Below are 22,618 nucleotides of genomic sequence, written 5' to 3' on the forward strand. Positions count from 1 at the left end.
TCGAAACTCTTAGCATTTTAATGTCATTGGGGGATTGTTTCAGCCTCTAGCTATGTTAAATGGGACTAATAATTTCAGCTAATCAGTGTCTAACAACTTCTGAAAAATGGAAACTAGTTTAGGAGTGATGTAAAGAGAAGTTTTCCACATTAGTGGAATGTTAGGCAAATGCTAATGATCTTCATACAGTTTCCACTTGTGTTTGGAGGGAGGGTCTCTTAAGGTCACCACAAATTTAATAGTAATGAGTCCCACTCTAAAACAAATTGCCAAAGCATGTATAACTTTATAAATTTGAAAACAGGGATACAGTTGTCATGTGAAACATTAGTTACTGAGTTTATTTAAATTTTTTTCTATTACATTTTTGTTTAAGAAACATTACAGAAGATAACTTTGCAGCCAAGAGTAAATCTAGAAATAACTAGTGAGACTGTGGAACTTCAGGCTGATATTTAGTGAGTCTCTTAATGTTAGTTTTTATCTACCTGAGATAACATTGGCATCAAGAAGTCTTCAGATATCCACATGGCATCACCATGGGTGAAACTATAAAAGACAGTAGCTTTCATTTTCATCAGTAGATTTTCTGAGGGATGCTCACACTCGTTTCATCAATCTGCTGCTGCTGGGCCAAGTCTTAGTGTGTCATGTGAATCCATTCTTTTAATTTTTCCTCAGAAGGCTTCTTTCATCTTTGTTACTCTTGGGGCTGATCTGTGATTAAGAATCATTATTATTATTCTTAAAAAATATTTTAAAACAATATTTGCTAGAGGACCAAGAGCTTCAAAAAGGTAGAAGAGACTATATGTTTTCTGTAGTTTGGCGGCTCTTTTCTTTAGAAACTCCGGGTCTCTAAATCCAGCTCATACTTTGGGGAGGGTCCTTCTACTTAGACTGGAAAAACAAATCCAGAAAAACTTGCCATGGTTTGCTCAATGACGCAATTCTAGAGTTATTTTTATTATTGTTAGTTGTTCATTGACAGCTTCTCTGCATCTATGACACTGTCTTAAGGTTATTCTTCCTGTGAGTTTCATTTGAGGTTGATCTTTTTAAATGCGCCTTTACGCATGAAGGGGTGTGTGGTGACATCAAAACCCATTGCTTTTTCTTATCTGCTGTATAATCTTTGTATAAATAGTTAATTACTTGTTTATGTCGCAAGAGAAAACAATTGGTTTCTTATGAAACTCTTATGCCGTTTAGCATATCATAAACTTGCTAGGCATCAGATTCTGATGTTAACCTTCGAGCTTCCAAGACACTTTCATATCATGAAAATTTGTCTTTAACATCCCTCAGAGCCCATCAATGCTCAAGATGAGTTTTTAGCAAGCACTGATGTGTTGTGTGTTTTTTTTTTTTTTTGGGGGGGGTGTGTGTGTGTTTTGTTTCCTAATCAGGGAATTAAAAGTGGAGATGATAAGTACTGTGAAAAGCCTTTTTTTGTACGATACATTGACCTGGGATTTCTTTATTCTCAAAGTCTAACAGTAATGTGCAGATACCTGGATGCTCATCCGTAATGCAGAGTGCCTTTTGATGCTATTACTCTAAGCTTTTGAAAGTTTGCAATTTCATTCAGCACCAAAATCAGTAACTGTTTGGTTTTTTTTTCTGTATGTAAGATAAGGCACGATAGTATTCCTGTGAACCCTTAGCCATAATCCTCCAGTGTTACACTATCCTGAGGATTTTTGGACATTGTTTTGTCCTTAATGTATTTATTGTATATTGCACGCATTTTTACTGAGTTGTTTGAGAGTAAAATAAACATGGTATTTTTCACTTCTGTAGCTTACTTGAAGATCAAAGAAAGGCAGAAGAAATGGTGTTGCTTCTTTGGCAGCCACCTTATGGGCCTCGCAATAGCCAGTGCAGGAATATGAATGTGCTCCAATTCACACAATATGCTGAAATTCACTTGTTTTGTGAATGAAATAAAAGATAAACATTCTTATTAGCTTTCTTTTAAGGGGAATGTAGTGATAACAGAATACTTTTCTTGTTTTTGGAATAGGGTTCCGGATTTTGTGAGGGAGAAGCGTTTTGGGAACTGGCTTAAAGATGCACGAGATTGGGCTATATCTAGAAACCGGTACTGGGGAACACCCATCCCTTTGTGGGTCAGTGACGATTTTGAAGAGGTAAGAAACCAAAGGTTTCCAGCTGACAGAAAAGCCTATCTGTACATGTTTGCTTATTTTGGTAGACTGTTACATCTTCGGTTGCTGCAGTCTTAAGTTCTATTAAAATGTCTTAACAGTATATGTATATCTATAATAGGTGATAGGTATATGTATGCATGCATTTGTCTGCCCATACATGTTTTCCTTGGTTTTGCTTGAAAACTGCAAGCAATTTTCCTGCGTTGTTTTTTTTTTATATTAGAATTGATCTTATCTTTCCTGTAAGAATTTGCAGTGATGGTAAATCTACTGGAAATAACAAATGTAGTGAGAAAATGGCAAGGAAGAGATTTTTTTACTCAGTTCTTTCAGTGTGTTTCAAATTCTGATGCTCGGTTACTTCAAGCCAAACAAATTGCTGAAGGTGTAAAAGCAAGTCCACCATAGCAGAACAGTGAAAATATACATTTGTAGCACTATGACTGTGATTGTAAAAATGTGAATCTAGTAGAATGATGAAACTGTATAATGGGAATCTTAGAAATTAGTTTTTTGAAGTTGTAAGGTACCCTGCAGTTGGTAGCATAAGCCTAACTGCACAAGTGAATATTTTACACAGTTTTCATGACTGCTGTTTTCTAAGTGTCAAAACACCAAGTTTCAAAACTGTTTCTGAAGGTAACTTTTTTCAGTGTGGGTTAGTTCCATCAGACATGTATGAAGAGTCTTCCTCATGCTGGAAATAGGAAATGCTAATCAATGTCAAGATGTCCATGGAAGGTACCGATGGCAGCATCCCAAGCCTTTGTTTTTATCTCCCTTGATTTGAAAAAGTTCTACTTCTCGTTTTAGACGTGGAAGACCTCAAATAGGAAGACGTATGCCAGAAAATTACTTTGTTGTCTTAAACTGCACTACTGCTTAGATGTGCACCATAAAGCATTTTTTTAATTTCCTCTTCGTTGGAAATCTTGCTGATAGATATTGGGGGAGGGAGGGAGTTAGTCCTTGCAGTTACAATTTAAGTATCTAAGGAAGCCTTGGCATTTGAATTCTACTTATGCTATGAGCATGGTTGTAAATTACTGGCAAACCATGTGCTTCTGTCTCTCATATAACAGTTAATTTTTAACATTTATTCAAAATTTATATTTGAATTTATTTTATTTTTAGGTATAAACTGTCAGTCTTCAAACTAAACATTAAGTCCCTTGTTTAGTATAACAGATTTTTTTAGATAGAGAAAAGGCTTTCAGTTTTGTGCTAAAGTATTTCCGGACTTCATTCTACAGCTGAAAAAGATTGTGTAAAGGTTACATTACTCCCACTCCTTGCCTCTAATAATATTTCATTTTCTGTCCAGTCTCCCAATGTCTGTATTCCTGTGTGTGCAGATTTTTTTGCCTTTTTAGGTTTGATTTGTTTGTTTTTAATAACAATATGATGCCTCGCTTGGAAGATTGACCTTTCCTTTGAAATTAGCTGCAAATATTCCTCAGAGCTTGGTGTTCTGAATAATGATAGAAATACCAATGTATCTATTATTTTTATCCGTAGATATTATACATTTCTGTTTACTCTAGAGTCTGAATGTCATGCTTCAGTAGTCAAGTATGGCTTCTGGACCGTGCTAAATTACAAGTCAGTTTGTTGGGGTTTTTTTTAATATTCACTCTCTTTTTATGCATGTGGAATATAGCTTAAAAACTAAATACCATTGGAACTGATGTGGAACTTAAGGCCTAACTGGCATCTGCTCTCATACAGAAATACTACTCACTCTAAATTTCGTGACTTCAGTTTTACTGCAGCATAGTGCTGTGTGAGATTGCAGAGCCCCCTCTTCATGTCTTGTTCTCAAAAGAACACTTTGTCGCATGCAATTATGCTGTGCATATTAAATCCTGGAGAAGGAATAACAGTTCCTTATTCAATATACAGCAAGGTGAATTAATTGGTATTAAAGTGAATTTTATTACAAATCAATATCTGGTTTCCCACAGTTTCATATTAGCTTTTATTTTAGTTTTATTTTAGCATAATTATCAGGTAGGGACGCATAACAGAAGTCAAATTTTGAAGCTTGTGTTTATTACCACACTTTTGCAGACAGTTTATCATTTTAAGCTTTCAAATCCTCATTATTTCCTCAGTAGAGGAACACATCTCATTTGGATTAGATAATAAAGTTTTCTAATATAGCGGATAAAGAGGACATAGGCTAATTTTATAGGACTTGGATACAAATTACAGTATTAAATGTTTGGTGATGTTAGGGCAAATCTCTGATAGTTTCATTGCTTGTCACTCATGTAAACTGTTAACCCTCCACTAGTTTCTGTGCACTCAGTCCTGCATAACAGATTTGGAACAAGAGGACTCCGGCTGAGCTCTCCTGAAGGGTTAGGAAACTTCTCTAGGTCTGTTTCCAGTCTGCTCTGAGGCTGCAGTAAGAATGCCACTTTTAGTTGACCTTAGCAGTCATTTCTTTTTCTAATTGCTATTTAGAAGATGCGTTCTAAAGATCACAAAATCACAGAATCATTAAGATTGGAAAAGACCTTTAAGATCATCAAGTCCAACCATCAACCCAACACCACCATGCCCAATAATCCATATCCTGAAGTGCCACGTCCACACGTTTTTTGAACACTTCCAGAGATGGCGACTCCACCACCTCCCTGGGCAGCCTCTTCCAATGCTTGACCACTCTCCGTAAAGAAATTTTTCCTAATATCTAGTGTAAACCTCCCCTGGCGCAACTTGAGGCCATTTCCTCTCGTCCTATTGCTGGTTACTTGGGAGAAGAGACCAACACCCACCTTGCCACAACCCCCTTTCAGGTAGTTGTAGAGAGCGATGAGGTCTCTCCTCAGCCTCCTCTTCTCCAGACTGAACACCCCCAGTTCCCTCAGCTGCTCCTCATCAGACTTGTGCTCCAGACCCCTCACCAGCTTCGTTGCCCTTCTCTGGACACGCTCAAGCACCTCAACGTCCTTGTAGTGAGGGGCCCAAAACTGAACACAGTATTCTAGGTGTGCTGCTGGTACATTGATATACTACATGGACTTCTTTCTTTCTATGAACATTCCTTATTCTTCGATTATAGGTACTTAACAGAGCTGAAATGACAAATGAATAAAAGCAAACATTTTTTTATAATAGGGACTGCAGAGCTATGTCACAGGAACATTGAGGTCCACGAATGCTGCCGGATGGCTTTATTTTTCCTTTTTACATGGATAATCCTGGATATAATGCTAACGTTCATTTTGTTAGAAGTATTTAACCGTGACCTGTGATTTCACATTGGGTCTCAGTGATGCTGAAACATGGTTGAACAGCCCCCAGTCCCAGCCTATTTATTTCAGTCTTTACTGTCTTCTATTAAATGTTGATATAGCTGTTTTTGTAGTTGATGTGGCTGAAAAATAAAATGGAGGAGGAACAAGTGACTGTTAGGGAAAGGGGCCAGGCTACTGAAGCAGACATTGCTGTTGAAGAAGTATGTCCAAAGCAATAGTTCTAATTTCAGAGCATAAACCAGTTTGTTCCTTGCGGAAATGAGTGGGTGCGGCCTAATGAGGGATCGGATTTGATTAGCATCTACTTGCTGTATTGTTCTCTTGCCTTCAAGTATCTAATGAGCTACCCTTGGGACAGAGTAGCTCCATCCTTCTGACTTGGACAGAGGCGGTCTTATTCAGTATGGTGATATCTGCATTCCTCTGCTGGTGGTTGGATTTTTCATGTGGACTTGGGCTTATTTTTTCTATGGATGTGTTCTGTTGGGTGCAGTTCTGTAGATGCATCCAATATTCAGAATTTTACTTCAATATTGAAATGCTTGATTCAAAAGGCAACAACTAATGGGCAGCTTTTAACGCAGACCAAAATGTGAAAATACGTTCATATACTAAGGTCAGCAAAGATGAAGTAACCAATGTATCCAAGGGTATTTTTTACCCATGCTGCTATTAAAACCTTTTCGTGTGCCAGCAGGGCTGAACTAAGCACCTGCTGCCTGCTCACTTGGGCTAGTATGATTGCTTAGGGGGCCAAATAGTGAATGAAGAACAGATCTGGGTTAAAAATAGTTTGTTGATAAAGGCATATTTTTAACTGGGTTCAATCCCCCGGCATGGTTTGCTATGTGAACTGCGGACTGTTGCACTTGACTATCGTAATCATTGTAATGCTGCACCTCCTGTAGAAAAATAAGACAAATAGACAAGTAATGAAAAAAATTACATTTCAAAAGTATGTTAACAATAAAAGGTGGTGATTAGTAATGCAGTTGAATCAGACTAGGAAAATCATGGCTTAAAAACCAAATCAGACTGAGTTTCTTATCTTCTCTGTAACTCATGACAGTTTTTTGGAATTCAATACACCAAAACCTTATCGTTAGTCAGAATTTCTGTCTGGATACATATGCATATATTTAAGACTAACTATGGAAATTGAGCAGTACTCTGACTTACTGTATCCTAAGACCGACTTAGAAAGTTATCATATGTGAAAAATGGCTAGTCTACTTACAGCTTCTTCATGTTGGAATATTTAACTCCTTCCCTGACAGATCTGTCAAAAACCATTTTTTCCATGGCAATTCTAAATTGGACTGATAGTATGTGGGGCTGGATTGCCAAAATCCAGACCTGTACTGCAGCTTGTGGCTCATGAATCCTGCCAGATGAGAGAAGGCCACAGGGCTCTGCGAGGGTTAAACTTGATTAAAATGTAAAGCAAAGAAAGCTTTGCTTTCTTCCTTCTCTCCTGCAGTTTTCCAGAATCCTTTGTTTTATCAACATTTCATGATGTCGATGCAAGTCTATTGCTGACACTTTTTGCTTTTTTCTTAGATAGTGTTGATGCAATAAAACCAAGAAAAGTCTATACTTTTCTTAACAACCTCTTTGTTGTCTGTGACACTTTATTCCACTTTAAATAAGATGCCACTAATATGAACAGGTTAGTGTACCTGGGATGGAACACTTATGCTCAATTATGGGCAATTTAGCTGCTTACCTTAGCTTCAGAAGAGGAACCTGGGATCTGAAACTCCTATCTGTATAAAAGTCAGGATCATTGAATTTTCAGAGGTGATTGTCTTGTGGGTTGTTTGGAGAAAACAACAAAAACAAACAAACCACGAAACAACAACAGCAACAAAACCCCAAACAACAAAACCCCACCTTTTTTGATTTCTGACAACATGCTTGTTCTCCAATTATTCTGACATGAATTGTATTAAATCAGGGCAATGGTCTTTAACATGATTTCCTGCTTAGTTAGATTGAGGAAGAGGACCTTGTACAAAATTTTTGTTGGCTTTTCAGCTAAATCAGCTACTTTAGAAGATACTGACTGATTTACAAGTCTCCTATCTAATGTTAAAAAGAATTGCTTCTGTGTGCAGACTAAATTTCTTGAGTGTCTCTTACAGGTAGTTTGTGTTGGCTCAATGGCAGAATTGGAAGAGCTGTCTGGAGTGAAAGTCACTGATCTCCATCGAGAAAGGTCAGTCACAAAGACTGTTAAGTAGTTATTAAAAATAGTTGAGCAGACATTAAAAAAATTGGCATTTTTTTTCCCAAACATTGGGAAACAGATTTAGGGAAAACAGAAAAGTAGTAGGAGGACTTGCAGTTAACATGTATAAATTTTCCTTTCTTCTGTCTTGGACACTGTTAATACCAAAAAAAAAAAAAAAAAAAAAAAAAAAAAAAAATCTCTAAAATAGCTTTAAATTATAAAAATTGTCAAAGGAAATGTTAACCTTTTTGAATAATCATTAAAATTAAAACGAAAACTCCTGTCGTACCTAATGTGCAAGCATAACATTAACTTCTTGTGCTAATTCTTGGTTTTGTTTAGAATTTGTCTTTTTCTTTCCCACAGTATTGATCACCTAACTATCCCTTCATGCTGTGGCAAGGGCTTACTGCACCGGGTCCCTGAAGTTTTTGATTGCTGGTTTGAGAGTGGAAGCATGCCTTATGCACAAGTCCATTATCCATTTGAAAACAAAAAAGAACTTGAAGATTCTTTTCCTGCAGACTTCATTGCTGAAGGCATTGACCAAACCCGAGGATGGTAATTTTCTACCACTTTATTATGTGATATTATTTCTCTGCATCTAACGCTATTACATCTGGATGATTCTTTAATATTGTATAGATAAGAGTACGATTTATTTTCTTCCATAAAATGCAAGGTATTCTAAAGCTTGGTGACAAAAATGCTTCAGAAAGATGACGTGTTAGCAAGCAATCTTCCTGGCTGTTGTGGAAAACATCATTAGGTAATAGGGCAGATCTTTGGCTTGGCAAGGAAGAATCTCAGCAGCTCAATTATCATAAAACTTGAGTTATCTACTAGAAACAGAACAGCAGTTGAGTCATTTTGAAATGGAAGTTTTGAGGATTTCAAGCTGATGTATAGGCTAGTGATTTTTGCCCCCTAAATTAAATTTGAATTTTGGGTTTATATGAGTGGGGAAAAAAACAAATTAAGTCAAACCGTATGTTGTTAAGATCTTGTAGTTTACAAAAATCAAGTTTTCTAACTGTAAACTTTATGTGCTTATTTGATACCTCTCTGGATAAATACTTTTCAATCATTGATGAAAACTTTTCTCTAATCTTAGATTTTCTCTGAGTAGTGTTCTCATACATACATACATGCATGCATACATACAGTTTTAGTTTTGGCATTTTTAAGTGTTTATTCTATTTTTGAAGTTTAAGGTTGGCTGTGAAAACTGACAGATTTTTAAGATTGAATTTTTGTGTTTTCTATATTAGTACATTTGACTATGTACAAGTAGAACTGTTCCATCCAGTGGCTTGAGTTGTTAGAGTTAAATAAACTAAATTCCTCTGGTGCATAGTTGGCATCTCCCTTTGCCCACCCCTCTACTTCCCCAACCAACCCAAACAAAGCAGTGAGAGGTGGGCTTTTGCATGTTTGTGAAGTTGAGAGTAAGGTTTTTACGTACTTTCCAACACAGGAGGGTGGAGCAAGGACACATCTGGGGCATGATGCTAATTAAAAATAAGTTTCATGAATATACTGAAAGGTGTCTTTGCTTTGCAGCCCCTTACTTGTGATGCAAAAAATTAACTAGGTCCCCCAAATGGAAGTTACTTTTGCAAGTTTGACAGTTAGGGAGGGACCGCTTAAGTCTCACTTAGTGAAACATGGACTCCTCATGGCATATTAAAGGCTTTTCAGAATATATCTGCACCTTACCTAGTTAGTGCTATGCATAATGTTTGTAATGGGTCCTCAAAGCAGTACTTCATAGGTCAGAATTAGGGCAACCTGATGAATTTAGTTAAAACTGGCCTTTTACCTGTATAGTGTGGTTTTTTTTTTTTCTTTTAACTATTTCCAAAAGTAGTACACAACTAAATACTGTTGAGTGGCATGAAACCCAGCAGTAGAGGGACATACTGATCTCATTTGCAGGTCCCTGTTCTGTGCTTGCTGCTCTTCAAGCAGCGTTGGATCCAGTATGTACAGTGAACCCTACGTTTCTTCGTTTACTTTTTCTTTACTGTTGCATATAGCATGTGATACAGCACTGTTAATTTGACAAATGCTAATTTAGGAAATATTAAGTATAAACTGGAATGTTATATAGTATATTATATTTAAATAATACCTATTTCATCTTGAGGAAAAGTGATAGGTTTTGTTTATTTGGGAGGAAAACTGCTTACTCTGCAGCAGCTGTGCTTTGGGGGCTGGGGAGGCTAATACAGTGTTAGAATGAAGAAGGAATGGAGAAAAATAGCTTGAAAAGTTGTGATACTAGTGATTCCATGTATTAGTCTTTCTGCAACATTGTTCTTCACACCCATGAAATGAGAATTAAAAACTTAGTTTTCCCTCTTTCTATCTGAAAAAAATTAGGAAGTTGTATGGGTTTTTTTGTTTTCTTTCTTTTTTAACAAAGGAGACAAATAAAAGAACACATAATAAAGACATAAAATGCATGCAAAAGGCATGGTCAGAAACTGATTTTCTCCCTGCTACATTTTATGAAGATAAAAGGGCATTTATTGTAAATTAGATGCCAAAAATGATAACAAATTTTTAAAAAATTTGACAACATATAATTATTCTTACACTATGCAAGGGAGCTACTGAATTGTGAAAGTTCAACAGGGTTAAAAATGGTTTGGGGCTTTTAAGTGGATACAAAATCTATTCCTGGTAGTTACAATTCCAGTAAAAATACAGGAGGAATGATAAATTTTAGGTTTCAGGGTTTAGTTATTTGAGATTGGGATGTCACAGTGGATTAGTATGTGTCACACACACTTACTGCAGTGTTTCTTTTAGTGCTATCCTTTAAAGCATGTGTGGGAGACATGAGAGATGAAAAGAAGTCTGATCTCATATACATCCAGTGAAGCTCTCTGGTGCCATCAAGGAATGCGTTTGTAATTTTTACACAAGTTGGCCTTTTTATAGTATGATATTAATCCAAACTTGAGTGCAGTGCAACATCCAGATCTGCTAAGACTTGCTAACTATCATGTTTTTGGTTTATAATGTTCTTTTATTTTTTAAATAGTAAATGTCACATTGTAAGCAGCTTCTTTCCCTTTCCTTAGTAGGCTGAACAAAATCATCTCACTAATTCAACTGAAAATTGGCCCTGAAAAAATAACAAGAGAAGTCCAAGCTGATGCTAACGCCAGTGGTGACTCTGTGGTTGTAGACATACACCCGCTGTGCTTCGGTTTGAGCCCACACTCTTGTGTTGTGTGCTGTAGGCAGTGTGCAAATGGAGACTGTCACCTTACAATCTGGAGTAGCTTGCTCTTTGTTTTTAACATCGGCGTAAGAGTTACTGTAAGTCTTCACCAAAGCCAAGGCTGTCTCATCTGTTTGTGAGTGGAGTATCAAAACACTTGCCTCAATACATCATGCTTATACCTTTCCCACGGTGCTCATGGCTGTTAATAAGCCAGTGCATCGATAATGGCTAGTGTTCTGTGATTTGTGAAAGAGCACTTTTGTTCTGTGAAAGAAAGAAGGAATTAAGAAGTGAGGTGGCAGGCTTTTTGGTAAAAGGTAAAGCTGTCTCAGGCTGTTCTTAAGAAGGGTTCTCCTAAAACTACTAGGCCTTTTGCTACCTTTTCCCGAAGTCTTGTGAAAAATTAGCATATTTTGAAGACAAGACACATGTATCTTTCTGCTAGTATGACAGTGCTATATAATAATAGGCCTAAGTGAACAACAAGCTGGTGAGTTCTGAAGTGTTGAGGGCATAGTATGTGATTTTTATATGAGGCATTCCATACAAAGTGTTAAGATCCAGAATGAAGATTGGGTTTGTGTCAGGTCAGAGACCTGTAGCCGATGTGAAGTGAGGACTAGTAGGTGGTGAAAGGCTCAAGAGGTCGAGGTCTGGTGGCTTCTGTTTGACTCAACAGAGAAGGGGAGAAAATCAAGGGAGGTAAGGTGAAAATTAATGTGACCAAGGTGATGAACTAGGAGAGTGATCTTTTTGATGACTTTCTGCATGGATATGAGAAAGAGGTGAATTCACAGAATCATTAAGGTTGGAAAAGACCTTTAAGGTCATCAAGTCCAACCATCAACCCAACACCACCATGCCCACTAAGCCATGTCCTGAAGTGCCAAGTCCACATGTTTCTTGAACACTTCCAGTGATGGTGACTCCACCACCTTCGTGGGCAGCCTGTTCCAATGCTTGACCACTCCCTCCGTAAAGAAATTTTTCCTAATACCCAGTTTAAATGTCCCCTGGTGCAACTTGAGGCCGTTTCCTCTCGTTCTATTGCTAGTTACTTGGGAGAAGAGGCTAACACCCACCTCACCACAATCCCTTTCAGGTAGTTGTAGGGAGCGATGAGGTCTCCCCTCAGCCTTCTCCAGACTAAACAACCCCAGTTCCCTCAGCTGCTCCTCGTCAGACATGTTCTCCAGACCCCTCACCAGCTTCGTTGCCCTTCTCTGGACACGCTCCAGCACTTCAGTGGGCCCAAAATTGAATACAGTATTCGAGTTGTGGCCTCACCAGTGCTGAGTAGGGCGGTACAATCACTTCCCTACTCCTGGCCACACTATTGCTTGTACAGGCCGGGATGCTGTTGGCCTCCTTGCCCACCTGGGCACACTGCCGGCTCATATTCAGCCGGCTGTCAACCAGCACCCCCATGTCCCTTCCTGCTGGGCAGCTCTCCAGCCACTCCTCCCCAAGCCTGTAGCGTTGCATGGGGTTGTTGTGACCTGACTGCAGGACCTGGCACTTGGCCTTATTAAACCTCATACAGTTGATCTCAGCTCATTGATCCAGCCTGCCCAGATACAAATTGTATTATATTTGTTAAAGCCAGAGAATTGTATTTGAATTGTATTTGTTAAGGCCAGAGGAAAAAAAAATTTACAGTAGTTGGGTTGCAAGGCTGGCGATCCAGACAGGCTGGTAGGAGAGGCTCTAACTCTGTATGTAGAGAGATACAAGATTTATAGTCATAGACAGAATGTGGTGGCCCACAGGGAATTCACAGCTGAAGGTGTTTGGTATGAACTGTAGGATGATGAATTTACAGCGAATTGCTCAAGAAATGAGGAAACAGGGAGGGAATGCTTTCTCCCTTTCGGGAGGAATGGAAAAGGAGGGAAGAAGAGCAAAGAACTGGACTTCTTTTTCTGTGGTGTTAAGATTTTGGGGGTTTTTTACTATTGTTTTGGCTGACAGCTATATATCTGCAAGGATGTAACTAGAAGCAGGCTGAGATTTGGTGAATGGAAGATGAAGCAGCAGAGATAAGTTGAGGAAGTTGTCAGAAACAAATGTGTCTGTGGACAAGATATTTGAAAAATAAGAAAAATAAGGTGCAGAGAGACGCTCCTTTAAAATATTCAGAGTGAATGAGGTAAAAGGATAGTCTGAGAAAGAATGAGAAGAGTTTTGTCAGAATGGTGTGTAAACCTGTGGATCACAGGATCTCAGAGGGTCTTGTAACTGTCATCAACTAAGGTACCTCATTGCTGAGACTCATGGGGTTTGACAATGCCAATAACACCAAATTTGTGAAGAGTTCTTGGATGTATTTTTCCAGTGCCCATGGTCCATCTGTACAATTTTCCTAATACAAACAGTACTGAAATCTCTTTTAGCTGGTTCTGCTTTGTTCTTAATGGCAAATGCACCTGCTTTAATATGAGAATTTGCAACCAGTTTGCAGAAAGTGATGGGAGTTTGTCAATGAGGTACCTTCATGCTAAATACTAAAGAAGTATGGCTGTGTTTGTAAGGAACTGTCCATCTTGTAGGCTGGAGGTGTCGAATATCTGAATAAATGCTCAAATGTTTGTGTTTAGGGGTTTTCTTAAGAAGGTTAAAAATGAGGATGGGGATTTTGAGTGCTTGTGTTTGCAGGTAGAGGAGCATTGGTTAAAATTAACAAAATTACAATGCAATTTAATAAAGAGAATTTGTATCCTACAGTGTGATTGAGGTGATTTTGAGAGTTAAAAGCCCATCTGAGAGATAAATATCACAGTTGTCGTGTAAGCCACTTAATAAATGCAGTAATGCATACAGCAACCTTTGCAGAGCTTTTGACCCTCCAGTGTCAGAATAACACTTTTGTAATTATAGGCAGCTTTTTTATAAAAACTTCTTTGGAATATACAGGTGGACTTTTTCCTCTCCATTAAATCTTAAGGCAAATGCATAGTTCTGAGGCATAACCTCCTGTGCCTTATTCTAAATCTGTTAGCTTTTGTATAATCATCTGCTGTTTTAAGGTTGCTAAGCAATTGTCAGTGTGATACTCATTTTTAACTGGGAAAGCTGTGGCCCACCCTCTAGTTATTTTCTTAAAAGTAATTACCAGCAGCGCAGTTCCAGATGCACATAGATACTTCCTTTGGTGAAGGTTCTGACTCCTGAGTATGAAATTATCACATCATCTTGCACCTCCACTTAATTTCTCAGGTATAATCATATATTGACATAGTGAACAATAAGTGCCCGTGCTTGCTCCAGCACTGATTTTTTAAGTGCCCTAAGTAATTTATACAGGTATTGTAAACACATCAAATCGGGGGACGGGGGAACCCCCCTTACTGCACTTTGTGTGGGGAACGCCTACGTTCTCATATTTTCTAGTGATGGCTGGTTTAACCAGCTAAGTTTGGTTGGATGGAGGCTCTGCTCACTTGTGCAAACGTGCTTTTATGCTCCCAGCAGTAACTGTTCTGTTGTCTGCTGGCTTGAAGAATGCACACGTTAACATACACACACCATGTGCCAGTCTTGTTTGCTGTGTTTGCTCCTGACCGATCCTGTGTTCAGAGGTTTACAATGAGCAAATAGGGAGCTTGTTCAGGGACAGAATTCTCTTTTCCTTATTAAAGGGGGAAATGCTACAGTTTTCTTCTTCACAACCTTCCTAATGCGTATTATTACATTTTTCCAGCCTTCTTGGACTAGCAGATCACAGCTGAGCATGATATGCTACAAAGAGGAAAAAGGTCTACTTACAATAAGCTCCTCTTCTGAGTCTTTGCCACGTAAACATTCCACACACATACATTTTAACTTTGCTAGAGCAAAACAACATAATGAAAAATTTCTTTTGTAATGAAGGACATGCAGACTTTAGCTTGGTGTATTTAGAAAGTCACATTTATGTTGTCTCTTGCTTCAGGTTCTACACTTTGCTGGTGCTGTCCACTGCTCTTTTTGGAAGGCCTCCTTTCAAGAATGTAATTGTGAATGGCCTCGTTCTTGCCAGGTTGGTATGTCAGCCAGTTCTTTCCTGAAGAGATTTTTTTAGTCAAAGAATATTTCAGATAAGTCTCTGCGAATTGTAAATTAAATCTGAAATGGACTTTGGAGCTGTTAAGTCTTGTCAGGGAGAGATACCAGTGTGAGAGACACCTGAGAGTGTGAGGTTTACACATCCCAGCTATCTGTTGCACTAGGTTCTTTCCAGCAGCATTAGTCCTTCCTAGACAGAGAGAAAATGAGTAACAAGTCAGAATGGGAAAGAATAGGAAATAAATGATACCTGTTATGCAGAGTAAAGGGGATTATAAATGTAGTTTTAGATGTAATTTTAAATAAGTTAATTATATTTGTTTGCCTTTATTTTCAAATAAAGCTTTGCCCATGGGCTGGAGAGATTGATTCAAAACAAGTGCATCTTCCCTCAGCTTTGGTAGGAAAGACAGATTTCCTGCTTAGATTTGTAATTTGGGAGTCTCTTGAGGTTGTTTTGGGTGTTGTTTTTTTTTTTTTTGCTTGGGTTTTTTTTTGTGTTTTTGTTTTTTTTTTTTTTTGCAGTTGCTCATTGGTTCAACAGTCATACTGAAATGATGTGCTAATATATAATTACGTCTATGCTACCAAGAACATAATAGGACGGAAAAATTAAGCTGGATTTGAAGGGCCTTTTTTCTTTATCCGTGTATTACAAGAATTCTGGGAATTTATGCCTACATTCTGATATTTTCTAGTGATGGCCAAAAAATGAGCAAAAGGAAGAAGAATTATCCTGATCCAATGAGTATTGTAAATAGTTATGGAGCGGATGCACTAAGGTAGGATTTCTTTAATATACAATCTGACATGTTAGCTTTCTATTCATAGCAGACATGTACCAGGAGGGCTGCTTATGAGTTTTTGACAACTAGCAGTAGGAAGAAAGTTAATTGAGGAACTTCTAGACTGCTATGTCAGGCAAAGAGCTGAAAGAGTGGATGACTCAAAAGAACTGGCAATAGTTACAGTGCCTGGACTTTCTGTACTCTTGTCTTCTCTCCCTCAAGGCTGGTAACAACCAAAGCTGATGTGCTGACTGGAGGCCTTTTGTCAGAAAATGTGTGTCCAGTTTGTACAGAATGCTTCCACTTGAGCCAGCACAGTCCGCTATTGCAACTCATAGTCTGAGTTGACCCAATGAAAACTTGAATAAAATCTTTGAGAATTATACTATTAGTTTACTGTTAAATCATTATTTTAGGGCAGGATTACTATATAATGCACAGAAAGGTTAGTTTGCTGCTTATACTATACATTTTCTGAAGAGAAAGTGTTTCTTTTTTGTTGATGCAAATATACAGTATGTACGTAACAGTAGTGAAACCAGAAAAGCTGAAGTGGAGCTGCCTAATGTGTATATACATTGTCCTGGTCAAACAGAGATTAAACACAGTTCAAGTGTTTCATTAAAGTTACACTAATACATAAATGTAATTATGCAGTTGCCTGGTACTTTGACTAGATGCACTAACTACATGCTTGAAGTAGTACCTTGAGGTAAAGGTACAATAAAGATGTTTTAATAACTGTGGGAGTACAGTACTTAGGCATTTCTCAAGAGCCCTGTAATTCTTGCTGTATATAAGAAAACCTTAAACTATATCACACACTTTGAATTGTAGGTTACAACTATACATGGTAATGATTGGGCTGAAAGAAAGCTTAGTGTACTGTGTTTTTTTGTTTATTTGAGAAAGATGGTTGGTGCTTGTTCTAGATAATTTGACAAAATAGATGTGAAGTTCCTTATTGTTTCAAGCTTTAGCATTTAAAAGACCTAGTAAATTATCTTCTCAGATGTTTACAGTGGAGAGTTGGGCGGATTTCTTAAATTTGATCGAGATTATTCTTTACAAATAATCAAGGTGTATTAGCAGAATATCAGTGGATTGGTAACTGGAACAATATGAGTGAAAAGGGTCAGAGTTACTAATATTGGAGATTTTTAAATTGCAGGTGATATTTCTTTAGTAAAAATCTGCCTTTTTTATAAAACAAAACAAAAAATCTCAAACACCAGAAGTTACACTTCCATTATTCATGGTTTTTTGATTTCTAAAAAGCTAATTCATTTTTCTGCCTGTGTACTCATTCCTTAATGTCACATTTATTTATACATACACCCACACAGAGAGTAAAAAGCATTGCAGACTAGGTTCGTTTATGGAAGGAGCTCTGTGATTCAGTTGTCTCTGCTTATTCACTGAAGCGCTTGATGTGTTCTGTTTATAGAAAAAGCTACAACTGAGTTTTTTTCCTTGGCACTGTTTCCCTGCAGAGTTACTTTAGCTTTTGCAGTACTTTTTATATATACATATATATAAAAAGTTTTTGTTGTTGTGTTTGTTTTTTTTTAACTACAGCTTTAAAGTGTTCTCAGCAGTAGCTTGATAAATAGATTAGCAGAAAATGTAGATGTAAGTTGTTTAAATGAATATGGAATTGAATGGAAAGGGCGAACAGAAGAAATAACAGCACAGTAAATTTAACAACCCAATTTCAGACTCCCTGAAAATTGAATCCCGTGTGAAACCTGTAAGAATTGTCAAAGTTGCATTTTGATATTCTTAAGACCTATGACTTGGTTTGGATAGCTGTCAAAGTTGAAGTACGTCAGAAAGAGAATTTGTTCCTCATAGTCATTATAAGCCCTTCACTTTCCTGTATTCTGAGGTAAGTATTGCTGTTAGAAGTGATGTGTTACATACCCCTCTCAATTTGTTCTTAAAATGCGGATGAAATAACATAGTGCCACAGAGTATTGTTTTAGAGAGATGAAAAGGAGGTTACTTAATTGTTTCTCAGATGTTGTTAGAAGACTTGATAATACTGTCTTGATTTGAGGAAGGTTTTATTTTCTGCCCAATGGGTAATATCACCAGGTGTAACTAACTTGATAGAACTCTTCCTTTATCAAGTGCCTATTTTTCTTTCCATATAATAGGTGTAAGTGTCTTTGCATTGCAATAATTCAGGAAATTAGTATTCTTTTAACATTTACATATTGTAAGGCAATGTAGGGCTGCTGTGTTAAAACAAAACTGTAGCCTTAGAGAGCTACATTTTCTTTAATTTCTCATGCTAAGAGCTATTTTAAGAAGACTTCTGATAAATTCTGCAGCAAGTGCTCCTGAGGTGAGTGCAGAGGAGCAGTTCAGTGGATTCTTCATAGTTCTGATTAGTTTGCATTGCTGCCTCTTCAGGAGGAAAGCAGGGGAGGCAATTTGCAGTGGCCATTATTCTAGGTGAGTCTCAAACTGGTAAAAGGCCTGGGGTATCCTGGTGTACCCTAGGGCTGGACTAGCTCTTGTATTCAGACCAAAGTTATGTTTGACTTCTGAAATAAATAATGAGTAATAAGCACATAAATAATTGTGATGGGAGGTTTGGATCAAATATATACTTAAAAATTCTAAGTTTCATTTTCTAGTTCATTATCATGCTCAATTGTTCTGTACTTCTGTAAGTTTATAATTTGAATTCAGATATCATGTTTTAAAATGTTTGTTTCTTTTCCCCAATGTAGTACTGAAAATGCCCATTTCTGTGCTCTATTACTGTCTTGTTTACTCTGGCAGCTCTATTTTTATGTCTTCATTTTTATGCAAGAAGCCTTCTTCTGAAGAATTTATGGTCTGGTATTCTTGAATGTGCTGTGTCAAACCCTATTAAGATTTTAAAGTCTCCTAAAGGAAGTGCCTGTAAGGATATATTAGTTTAGAATCATGATTTTAAAAGTTGATGAAATGTGAGAAAATGAGTTAATGAATTTCCACTGAGAAATGCCACAATCTTTAAAATAGGAAAGTTTGGTTTGTCTTTTGTATTTGTAAAATTAAATGAAGAGTATCTAGATCAAGTTTATATTCAAGTTTTTTGATGCCTGAGTAAGACCTGGTTTCTTTTTGAATTAACTGGATAGATACCAGTTTGTCTCTGTAGACAGAATAATTGTTTAGGGAAAAAGATGAGATGAAGTGCAACGATGACTTTTTGCGAAGTCAGAGCCAGCAGGGAAGCTGGGGGACATGTCTGTCTCCCTGAAATGAGGAACTGTTACCTTGAGAGAGACTGACCTGAGGGAGGATCTCCCTAGATAGGGTGGATTTCAGGTATAGATGAACCCTCTTGGCTGAGGTGGGCATGATCCTGTGAGAAGCTGCTTCTGATATAAGTAGGCAGTGTCACCTGAATCCTCTGCTTTGCTCTTTCAGAGCTGTTTCTGAAGTTGAGGCACGTTTGTGTTGGTAGGAGATACATCCCTTGTCCTCTTTTGGGGCTGTTTTTCTTGAAAACGTCAGTTTCTGCTCTTTTACTTTGATTTGCCAGTTTTGCCTTGCTCCCTAGTCCTGTGTTTGCCATGGGCCCAAAGCTTTTTATATAACTAGATTGAGTAGAAAGGTACTGTGTCATTGTTAAGGAATTAAAAATATTACTGGAACACTAGGTGCCGATCTAAAGATGAACACTAATTCCATGCATCCACTGCTTGTTTTATACTGTGGTAGCATCTGAGCATGCGCTATCACTTCAATTAACTTCTAGAGTAAAAAAGAAAATTTAAATTCCAGTTCAAATTACACGTGCAGTGTCATTAAGATAATCCTGTAGCACCAGTAAGTAAATTGTCACATACTGAATGTGTTACATGCTTACAATACGGTTTTCCTTAGTGTTACATGCTTACAATACTGCTTCCTTGAGTATCTTTTGCCTGTTATGCAGCTCTCAAGGGTTTACTGTACTTCTAAGTGCATTTCTATTAGTATATGCAGTTTTAAGCTTTAAAGTATTGTGTTCTTATTTTGCAGGTTATACCTGATCAATTCTCCTGTGGTAAGAGCAGAAAATCTGAGATTTAAGGAGGAAGGAGTAAGGGATATACTGAAGGATGTCTTCCTGCCCTGGTACAATGCCTATCGCTTTCTTGTTCAGAATGTTCAGATCCTGCAACATAAGGTACAGATCTCTTGAGCATGGAAAAGCAAAGTGGAAGGGGCTTTGTGCTTTTTCCACTGTTAGGGTGAATTACAAATTGGCATTGTAGAGAAATGTAGGTTGGAAGGGGGGTCTGGGCTCTGACCCTGGAGGTCATCTGATCTTTATCTCCTTGTTCAAAGCAGGGCTGACCTCAAAGTTACATCAGGTTGTATATACTTGCTATTAATTTCTGTGTGTTATTTCCTGTTTGTACCCTGTTTTATAAAGCTATAATCGCCCCGCATCTTTGTCTTCTTGACCAAGCTGCTGCTTACATAAAAAAGGAGGAGCGGACGGTAGGGGGCTGTCAAGACAAAACAGCTATCGTTTCTCAGATTAGAGTGCGCTTGGTTCCCTTTCATTTGACATAAATGTGATGCTCTTACAGTCACACTCATGAAATTAGAGAACAAGATAGGGAATTTTGAGTTTGTGGGGTTAATACATACTAAGCAATTACCTGCTGCTTGTCACCTTGCTAGTTAAAAGCCAGGTACCACATGTGCTGAAGGGGATCCTTCTGAAATGTCCATACTAAGCCTTGTTGGTTTTCTAGTAGTTGTTTTATCAGTGTTCAGGCAGTAGCTTGGAGGCAATAGGTGTCACTAATACTGGCTTGAGTGCTGCTGCTGCTTTTTCTTTTCTGTTACGCTACGCCATGTAGTCAGGTATGACTACTTGGCAGGAAGGGTGCTGTTGGAAGATGACAGCTGGACTGCAAATTTCTCTGCACTGAACATTGCTTAAGAGCATACAGATACAACACAAATAGAACTGCAAATAACTAATGAAAATAAAGTTGTCAGTAGCAGCTGCTCTAACAATTTCTTCAGCTAACTCATTTACTGTAACTTTAATTATGAATCTGCATAAAAATGTTTAACTTGGGAATACTTGCTACTGAATACATTAACCATAGCAAGCAGATTGCCTTCTGTAACATGACAGTTAATTTTTTTAGAAGTTAAATTTAAATACAACTTAGGGGAAAAAAAAAGATGGAATGGAAAGAAAGGTAAATTATAAAAGCAATAATGCTTTAGACTTGTAGATTACATTTGAAGTCTACTAAAAAATGCTGGATGAGTGACATGAGTTTCTACAATTTCAGAAAGAAAGCAAGATTAAAATTTCTTTCTTATAGTAATTTTTCATTTAAATTGAAGACTGTGTATATTGTATAGTTTCTGATGAAACCAATTTTAATCTCTCAGCTGAGATTAATGATAGAAGGTTACCGCTTGTTAGTGCAGACTTTTATGGGAGGGTGGGAACTAAGCTAAAAAGTTCAAACCTTGTACTATGCATGAAATTACAGTAGCAGCCTAATCACTGTGGAGAGCTGCCATTTGAAGCAATAAAGGCAGCTGACTTCAGTAAACAGTAAATAGCTGACTCAGAGGAACGGTTTTATCTTTTTAACAACCCCTGTTGGGAAGAAAGTCTGGTAACTTCAGATCCTAACATTTGACAGATCTTTTCTTAGGATCCCCTAGACAGCATTCATTAGACAAACCTATGCATTGCCCCAAAAATATACTTCAGTTTTTCCTGTTTGACCTTTGGATTATCTAAAGTCTGCTTTGCAGCTTTTTACTGTGATCCCATTAAATCTTGCAAGTTCAGTCAAATTGGGGATAGAGGACCCTGGTAGAAAATCCGGGTGCTGAAACAGATAGTTTTGATAATTCATCAGATGTAATTTTTCTTTCTAAATAGATAGTGAAACCATTCCTATGAACCGTATTAGGCAAAAGAATGCGTTATTGGAGGTGATAGTGCTTAAATTAGATTTCATGTGCAGGCTTAAACAACTTTTTCATAGTATTCTGCCTCCTGCAAGAGAGAAACTACCATCCCAGTGTCCTGGATGAAGTCTAACAATAATTTTATGCTTATTGTAATTACCACAGTAATTGTAGTTGGTTAAACGATTGCTGACCTCACACTGGGATTGCTGCGCTTCTGGGTGTGCAGATGTATTTCTTTCCTTCTCCTTTCCACTATGTAAGTGGGTGCATAATTACCGAGTGGAATAATCCAAACAGATTTTTTTCATCTGTACTGTGAGAGAAGAGAAAGTCCAAAGACTCTTAAAACCAGATGTTAAATACTGTTTGTAAATCTGAAAAAACCCTCAAAAACAAACAAGCCCCTGTTTTCAACTAGTCATAAGAACATTCACATGGAAAAGAGTCAGGCTGGTGGCACCGACAAGTGTGCTTACTCATGGTCTTGCTTGCAATGGTCTTTGCAACAGAATCAGCAAACTGTTATGAAATATCTCAGATGGGTGCAGACATCAATCTTTTGGAAAGCAACAAAATGCAACATATGCATGTTGGATACCTAAAAATTCCACCTGTTTTTTCAGGTTGTTGCGTTCTTCTATGTTTTAATCTGTTGAAATTGTCACATGCTCTTAAAAAAGAATTCTATTGTTTATATGCCCTTTCCCTAAACGGAATTCATCTTCGTAGTACATTTCCTGTAAATGCTTCAGGTCCTCCTAGATGAAGGAATTATGTAAATTCAAGAGTTCTGCCCTGTGTCTGGAAGCCGTGAGTTATACTGCAAACGGGGAAAGAACGGCTGCATACCGATGTGTGCTGTACTACTTTTTATCTGGTTTAACAGATCCAAATAACTGGCCTCCTTTGTAGTTGAAGGTATGGTGTGG

General features: G+C 37.6%; 1 protein-coding gene across 1 annotated transcript in view; it reads left to right on the forward strand.

Moving 5' to 3' along the window:
* IARS1 (isoleucyl-tRNA synthetase 1) overlaps positions 1-22,618 on the forward strand; it is a gene marked incomplete at both ends in the record, with an annotated part of 102,965 nt that overhangs the window by 42,990 nt on the left and 37,357 nt on the right. Inside the window, 6 exons of the mRNA XM_082004513.1 lie at positions 2,027-2,153; positions 7,585-7,658; positions 8,040-8,234; positions 14,843-14,929; positions 15,654-15,737; positions 19,770-19,917. Of these exons, the coding sequence (XP_081860639.1) occupies positions 2,027-2,153; positions 7,585-7,658; positions 8,040-8,234; positions 14,843-14,929; positions 15,654-15,737; positions 19,770-19,917 (715 nt within the window). The remainder of the gene's footprint in view (positions 1-2,026; positions 2,154-7,584; positions 7,659-8,039; positions 8,235-14,842; positions 14,930-15,653; positions 15,738-19,769; positions 19,918-22,618) is intronic.

The sequence above is a fragment of the Phaethon aethereus genome (genome assembly GCF_964289735.1).
Source record: "Phaethon aethereus genome assembly, chromosome: 11".
NCBI classification, from domain to species: domain Eukaryota; kingdom Metazoa; phylum Chordata; class Aves; order Phaethontiformes; family Phaethontidae; genus Phaethon; species Phaethon aethereus.